At 38.7% G+C, this 8,474-nt stretch overlaps 1 protein-coding gene across 4 annotated transcripts in view; it reads right to left on the bottom strand.

Annotated features, from left to right (window-relative positions):
• ADGRB3 (adhesion G protein-coupled receptor B3) overlaps window positions 1-8,474 on the bottom strand; it is a 688,563-nt gene that overhangs the window by 73,502 nt on the left and 606,587 nt on the right. For all 4 annotated transcript variants that reach the window (XM_029069998.2, XM_029069995.2, XM_039912307.1 and 1 more), the window contains exons 21-23: window positions 5,879-6,029; window positions 5,006-5,075; window positions 1,130-1,196 (exon numbers count right to left, since the gene is read on the bottom strand). In XM_029069998.2, the coding sequence (XP_028925831.1) occupies window positions 1,130-1,196; window positions 5,006-5,075; window positions 5,879-6,029 (288 nt within the window). The remainder of the gene's footprint in view (window positions 1-1,129; window positions 1,197-5,005; window positions 5,076-5,878; window positions 6,030-8,474) is intronic.

Below are 8,474 nucleotides of genomic sequence, written 5' to 3'. Positions count from 1 at the left end.
GCTTTGAAGAGGTGCCATTAAACTTTCACTTCATCCCAAATGCAACCAGTCTTTAATCCATTTCCTATAGTAAATGGTAACATCAGAGAAGATAATGCTTAGAACAGTGCTATGCACATAGTAAGCACTTAATAAATGCCATCATTATTACTATTATTATTATTAGGAGGGACAAAGGAATTTCTTCTTTCCTTTACTCCTGTAAGGGTGCCTCTGTAGTGACCTCCTTGTTATATACCTGTGACGTTCAAAGACCCTGTGAATCTTTGTTTGAGATTCAGTATTCTGTTAAAATTCTACAAGTGTAAGGAATTGTGACTGTTTTTTTCTAGTGACCCTACTTAACAGTCTCCTCTATACATCTGGAATCATTTTAACCTTCTTTACGCGATCATATTTGAGAATTGAAAAGCTAAAAGTCACAGAGTAGAATGATGGGGAAGGATCATTTTCTTCTAATTTATTGAAGGAGTCATTGTAGATACCATGGTATAATTTTCTAATTAGAAACCTAATTGTACAGAGATATGAACCTCTGCATTTAATCCTCCAGGATGTGTCTTTCCTTCCTCTCTTCCAAGATTTATTGGAGAAAGGAGATTTGGAACTGGTAAATTTAGATGTCCTCATTTAGAGAGGCAAATTTATAATAGAAGAGACATTCATATTTTTAGCTGCTTTTGAGGCAAATATTTGAGGGATATCTAAAGGTTTGTAAAGTAAATTCCCAAATGCTTTTGTGTTTAACAAGTGTCTTTACTCCTGCTATTACTGTTAATAGGCTCTGGGGGCCCCTGAAGAGAGATATTTAGACCACAAGTCTATAGACAGGCACAGATAAAACAACAACAAAAACAAACCTTTAAAACTTTAGAACTTCTAAATGATGAAATGCTAGATCCAATGATTCAATACATCCCTCAGCAGACCATGACATTAACTCTTGATTAAAATCCAGGATTCGTAGTAAAAAATGTTTTACATTTCAAGTGTCCTATTGTTTAGCATTTGGTCCAATCAAAATAATATGGAATGGAATGAATACAAAACTGCTTATGAACTAATTCCCACAAACTCATCTTCTCAGGTTAAAAACAAAGTAAAGTGAGAAAATGAGTTTGATATTTACCAAGACCACAGCAGCTGCGGGCCCGACAAAAGCATAGAGTAGTCCTCCTTCAAGAGACAGCCAGCAGCTGGAAAGAACATTAGATAAGGACTAACAAAAATTAACAATGAGCAATAAACTATGAGAGTAATGCAAATAAATTCAGTTTCTCTTGCCCCTTCCCCGAGTTTCTGAAAAATTTCATAGGTACAAGCAAAATAATGTAAGTGGAAAAGCTTGGAATTGAAGCATTCCATCAGCAATGCCATAATTCTTACTAAAATGGCAGTTCCATTTTATGACTATACTCTTTACAGCACATCAAAGTTTTGGGACAAATGTTACAAACTTTCAGAGAAGTGTCCTTCTACCACTCTGGACACTCCTTCTTGGTCTCTGGCTGGGTCCTCTTCAGCCTCTAACCAGCAACTGTTGGAGGTGCCTCAAGGCTCAGTTCTAGGTCTCCTCTTATTCTTCATTCATAGCCACTCCCATGCTTCAATTATGGATGACTCAAATCAACTTTGCCAGCCCCTACTTCTCCCCTTCCCAGCAATCTTCCATCTCTTTCTGCCTTCAGGACATCTGTACTTGGATGACCCTCGACAACTCAGACTTAACATGTCCAAAACAGAGCTCCACATCTTCCCAATGAAATCCTGTCCTCCCTGTTCATTAATTAATTAATTAATTCAATAGTATTTATTGAGCGCTTACTATGTGCAGAGCACTGTATTAAGCGTTTGGAATGTTCAATTTGGCAACAGATAGAGACAGTCCCTGCTCAATGATGGGCTGACAGTCTAAGCGGAGGACAGACAGCAAAGCAAAACACAACATAAAAACAAGACAACATTATCAAGATAAATAGAATCAAGGGCATGTACACCTCATTAACAAAATAAATAGGGTAATATATACAAATGAGCACAGTGCTGAGGGGAGGGGAAGGGGGAGGAACAGAGAGAAGTGGGGAGGGGGAGCAGAGGGAAAGGGGGGGCTCAATCTGGGAAGGCCTCTTGGAGGAGGTGAGCTCTCAGTAGGGCTTCGAAGAGGGAAAGAGAGTTAGTTTTGGCGGACGTGAGGGGGGGCATTCCAGGACAGTGGTAGGACATGGGCCAGGGGTCGATGGTGGGACAGGCGTGAATGGGGGACAGTGAGGAGGTAAGTGGCAGAGGAGTGGAGTGTACGGAATAGGCAGTAGAAAGAGAGAAGGGAGGTGAGTTGGAGGGGACAAAGTGATGGAGAGCTTTGAAGCCAAGAGTGAGGAGTTTTTGTTTCATGCGAAGGTTGATAGGCAACCACTGGAGGTTTTTGAGGAGAGGAGTGACATGCCCAGAGTGTTTCTGTAGGAATATGATCCAGACAGCGGAATAAGGAATAGACTGGAGTGGGAAGAGACAGGAGGAAGGGAGATCTGAGAGGAGGCTGACACAATAATCCAGTCGGGATATTATGAGAGCTTGTACCAGCACGATAGCAGTTTGGATGGAGAGGAAAGAGCAGATCTTGGTGACCGTGTAAAGGGGAGGCCGGCAGGTGTTGGTGACAGATTGGATGTGTGGGGTGAATGAGAGAGCTGAGTCAGGGATGACACCAAGGTTGTGGGCCTGTGAGACGGGAAGGATGGTCATGCTGTCCATAGTGACAGGGAGGTCAGGGACAGGACAGGATTTGGGAGGGAAGATAAGGAGCTCAGTTTTAGACATGTACCAATCACTGTTAATTATATCACCATCCTTCCTGACTCCCAAGCTCACAACTTTGGAATAATATTCTAAATCTCTTTCTCAGTCAATCCACATATTAGACCTGTTTAAAAATCCTGTTGGTTGTACCTCCACAACATTTCTTGAAATCGCCCTTCCTCTCCATCCAAACTTTCCATCACAGTGGTCAAAGTGATTTGTCATATGCTCATATCCTGCTTCCACAACTGCATCAGCCCCCTTGCTATTTCTTCATCTCCAGTCTACCGTCAAAGTTCTGGCTTCACTTTTCTGTTGGGATCACACATTTCTCCCCACTCTGTAAAAACCTCCAATAAATGTTCATCCAACTCTGCATAAAGCAGAAACTCCTCACCTTTGGCTTTAAAGAACTCAATATGCTCTCTCCTTCCTACCTATCCTCAGTCCAGTAGAACCTAACCTGCACACTTTATCATGAATCTACTTGTTGTCCCTTGCTCATACCTTATCCCACCTTCATATCTGACAGACCATCTATCCCTATTTTCAAGCCTACCATAAGACTTTGGGCAAGCCTCTTAACTTCTCTGTGTCTCAGTTACCTCATTTGTAAAATGGGGATTAAAACTGTGAATCCCACATGGGATAATTTGATTACCTTGTATCTACCTCAGCACTTAGAACAGTGCTCAGCACATGCTTAACAAAGATAATAATAATAATGATAATAATAATAATCATATCTCCACCAGGAAGCCTTCCCTAACATATTATCTACCACCACACTCTCCCTTCCTTCTATGTCACCTATGCAAGCATTCTGATACTCAACTCCACTCCCAGAACACTTAATGTGCCTATCCTTAAACTATGATGTTTATATGTAATTGGTTTTGATGTCTGCCTCCCCCACTGTCTTTGTGGACAGGAATCATGTCTATCAACTGTAATGTACTCTCTCAAGACTTAGTACAGTACTCTGCACACAGTAAATACCATTAGTTGATTGAGATATTTTTCAAAGTTTCCTTAAGTTTTTCAAAAAATGGTATTTTTCACTGGTTACAAAATGTATTAAATACAATTTTTAGCAGACAGCTTGTCTGTGAAACTTTAACATGCTATCTACCTGCTCTTCTTTAAGCATTTTGAGGTACTTGAAGGAAATTATTTAAAAGTAGCCCAGTAGTCCTCCTACATTTTGCATGCTCTCATGTTATAATTTTCTAGCATACTGAGAAAATGCATGGAAGATATGATTTGCATATAAAAAAATACATCTGTTTATTTCAATGATTAGATTCTAAAATAGATTGAAATTGACTTTTATAGCCCACAAAAACTTTTAGGTATAGATACCAGTTCGCGAATTGCATAGTGGAACCCCAAAATAGGTCTGGTCTGTATCTTGCCCATGTGATATGCTTAAAGAGTACAGAGGCAGATGTAAGCTAGAAAAGAAGCCCAGAGGAAAGGGAAATCCTGCCAACATACTTGAAGATTTCTGGGCAGAGTAATCTGTTAAATTGCTTCAGAGCAGGGGAGGCCTTTTAAAATGTCTCCTCCCTGTATAAAACTTCAAAATTAGAATTGTTGTAAGGATTGTTACAAAGCAATAGTCGAGCCAGCAATAGCATACTTTAAAATCATGCTGAAGGACTCAAATACAGCTGTAAAGTGAAGCTTTGTCCACATGCTCAGTGGAACACACCAGGAAATAACTTACAAAAGGAAGCATAACTGTCCACTTTCATGGGGGAGCTTCAAGGGGACAAGAAACTTGACCATTTTCACAAGCTACCATTGTCAGGATACCATATATCGCACATAAATGGGATTTATTCTGAGAATGCCATGTTGGTTTCTAAAGGGACAAGCCATAAAATAAAACTGTTTTGAGATGATCATCTAGCCACCCAATTGTGCATGGATTCAGGTAGAATGACTTTGCCCTAAGGTTGATACACTGCTCTGCCCTTAGTGTAAGGAGCCAGAGGGACCAAAGTCCCCATGCAGGTAGCTCAGCTAGGGTAGAAACCTAAGCTGGGCCATTGCTGAGAGCCAACAGATGGCTGTCTTTGCCTGTTACAAATTCTCCCAAACCCCACTCCAAATGAGTCATTAGTATTAAGGAAGCTTGCTAATTGGATCCATTCAACAGTTTAATAAATTAGGCCCATGATTTATCCTTGGGAACCGGACTTACTAGTGATCAGTGCCATATCCTTTTGTCCTGGTAAAGCCTACTGATATTGCCACCACTAATGCTGGTAACCCTGGAAAAAACACAAACAATGGTTACTGTTGGATTAAGACCTTATGCCTCTTTGAAGCCAAGGACTCCAAAACAGAAAAATATTGAGGGGGAGGTGTCATTGTACAAAGCCTAGTTCCATTGCAAATTTTCACCTTCCAATAGGATAGTACCATAGGGAAAAATGTGTTTTCAGACCGGTGTGTGGCTATGTTGTTGCTAGGTTACCACTCTCTTTGAAATTGATTTAAAGCAAATTGAGAGCACAGAGAGCCAGTGTTTGTTTTTCGTTTTTTTCCCTATTGTTGGGGATTAGTGGGTATGGAGAGGAGTGGATTGTACTGATTTATAGAAAATGTAGAGCTAGGAAACCACATTACTTAATATGAATGTTTCAGTGTGATGAAATATAGAAATGGAACTTTCACTCAAAATCCATATTGAGCCACACCAGTTGTACTTCTGCTTGTGATAGAACTGGAAATGTCCATGTGCCTGAGTCCCAGTCATACACTCTGCTGTCAGTAATGTTTTGTCCAAGGGACCATAGAAATTTTGAGAAAAATCTGGCAAGGGGAATTTTCCTTTCAGCATATGCACATTTTCGTCCACAAACACCTAACAGTTTGAGCAATTTAATACGTTTCACATTTTGAAACTGACAAAACCAGTGCCACATTCAGGATTCCAGTCTGAATTAGCCAAACCTAATACAAAATTGCTTTCAGAAATTATTTGGGCTGGTATAATTTTTCTCTAGCTTTACAATATCATCTTAAAAATTCAATTTAGATAACTTGAAAAAGGTATTTTTAATATGCTTACCCCATCCAAGGCACAAAAAGCGTTTCCTTATGAGTCGGGTTCGAATTTTTCCTGTTACAGCCATATATGACTGCCAAGCTTCTGTCAAAACCCAACAGAATGAAGCCAAGAAAAAGAAGTGTAAAAATGCAGTGGTCGTGGTACAGATACCCTATGAAATGAAAGAAAAGACTTGTTTTGAATAATTGGAAAAATATTACTCTTTTAACCACTTTTACATTTCAGCCTGATGATTACTACCAGAGATGTTCTTCACACAGTTATGACACATTTATTATCATGCTTATTATGAAATATTTAAAAATAGGCATTTTATAGAACCCTGGGCTCAAATATACTGTATTTGGTTCTTGTCATTGATTGAACTGTAAGGGGTATTTGTGACAGGAAATATGAATGAGATCTGTTCTTATACACCACCATTTATCTAAAGACTGTAAATATGAAATCCACAAGGCTTCCTGTTTCACTGGATTTTTCATTTTCATTTTTTCAGAGATAATTAAATGAGAAACCAATTTTAATACATGCGTGGTGGCTTCTTAGTTCACATCTGCCAATATCTGACCTAAGAAGCCACCATGCATACATTAAAATTAGTTTCTCATTTAATTATATCTGAAGAAGTGTAAATGAAAAATCCAATGAAACAGGAAACCTCATGGATTTACAATTTATAGTCTTTAGATGAATCGTGGTGTATAAGAACAGATCTCATTCATATTTCCTGTCACAAATAATCCCCTATTCAATTCAATCAATGGCAAGAGCCAAATACTTGAGCCCAGGCTTCTGTAAAATGCCCATTTTAAAATAGATTTCATAATCAGTCATAATAATATTGGCATAATTAAGCTTAATTACTCAGGATGAAAAACAACTAAAGATTCATCTACATTCTAGGTCCCCCTTTTGTTGTCTTAGCCTTTAATTAATGACGATATTGTGACTTACTAGCAATGCTAATTATCACTTGCCAAAGTAAAAAAAAGGACATAATTATATAGCTTTGATGGGTTCGCTAAGGTGCAACAGTAAACTATAAAATGGGGCTTGGCTTATGGCCTAGTACAAAAAGTCCATAAGCATTTAAAGAAGTAAATTTACTATCCTTATTTGTTAAATTTCACTTTAGGTCCTAATCAGATCATTTTGAAAAGTTAGTGGAGCTCCTGACAGTGCATAAATAGTCTTTATCATTTTTCATCTAACTCATCCAACCAGAATCTCACCACTTCTGTCCCAAAGTGAGACAGCTCTATAAATGCACTCTGTTACCCAAATTTTGTAATTCAGATTCTCTACTTGTACTGTTCCTAGGCCCACTATGCATTTCAAAAATGCCACTGGCTCTACTCTGGAATTGATATTCAGGAAAGACACTGATTATTTTATGCCTACTCCAGCTTGGCACATAGTAAGTGCTTTATTATTATCATTAAGACTAGGGCTAGCAACAAGTGGGATGTGAATATCCTTGCTACCTCTCAACACAAACCTGGTTTCCCTTTGCCAAGACCTATTCACTGCTCCATTGAGTTCCTCCCTCCCTCTCATCTGGTTGTTAAAATTGGGTGACCATAAAAGCTAGTCAGTCCTATTTTACCTGGTCTGAGAAGCAGACCAGAGTCATTTCAATCTGGATATCTAAAACAATGACCAGAGAAGAGGATCTTTTATTTTTTCTAAGGTACTACGCAGAGAGACTTTCCATGGATAAAGAAAGGCAAGTCATTTGCTATAGACAAGAATAGCTTCAATTTTCTAACTACTTGGAAATTACAGTCCCTTTTGGTATTGCTCACACTCCATATCAAATCCTGAAGAATAGGTAATGTTGAGCCATCAAAGATTCAAGTTTCCCAAAGTCGTTTGCGCACTTTACTCACACTGTATGAATGAGACTACTCTAACATTCAGAAAAGAATTTCACTGTTCACAGAAAGAACTCCCAGCTGAGACCCATCAAATATTTAGTAAAGTAAATGAAAACCTTCTCTGCATAAAGGTGGCAAAGTAATTTGCATGAATCTAAAAGACTCAATGGGTCTCTGGTGGCTTCTTTGACATCTGATTAAAAAAAGGATTTAGTGAACCAAATACGCTTAATGGCATAAAACTCACTAGCCATGAGGAAGATTACTCTAATGATCCATAGTAATGAAAAAGGGAGATTCTAGCCCTGGACCAGGTACCTGCCTATAGATTTAAGATAAAGACTAAAACTTAATATAAGAGCTAGACAATCAATCAGTTTCTTTGCAAACTTTTCTATTTAGGTATGTAGCGTTTATATGACAAGCATATTTTTCTTGCTATGCCTGATAGGTAAATATTTGTATCATAGTCCTATGTCTAGGCAATCTGTTTTGATGAATGACTCTATAGTTGTGAAGAGGGTTCTAGGGGAGTTAGCAGCAGAAGTCTGATGGGCCCTACCAGATCAGTTTTTATCATCAAGTTCTCTCCCTGAGTCTCCCATAGGCCATACCTCTGGCATTCTTCTCCTCTATCTGTTAATACTACTGGCACTATTTTAGGGTTTAAACAAGTGCAGTAGGTTTAAGAGGAGAATATAATCAGTATATGAGGAGAA

Source organism: Ornithorhynchus anatinus, chromosome 1, assembly GCF_004115215.2.
Source record: "Ornithorhynchus anatinus isolate Pmale09 chromosome 1, mOrnAna1.pri.v4, whole genome shotgun sequence".
Classification (NCBI taxonomy): domain Eukaryota; kingdom Metazoa; phylum Chordata; class Mammalia; order Monotremata; family Ornithorhynchidae; genus Ornithorhynchus; species Ornithorhynchus anatinus.
This window is presented reverse-complemented; position numbering and strand designations above follow the sequence as displayed.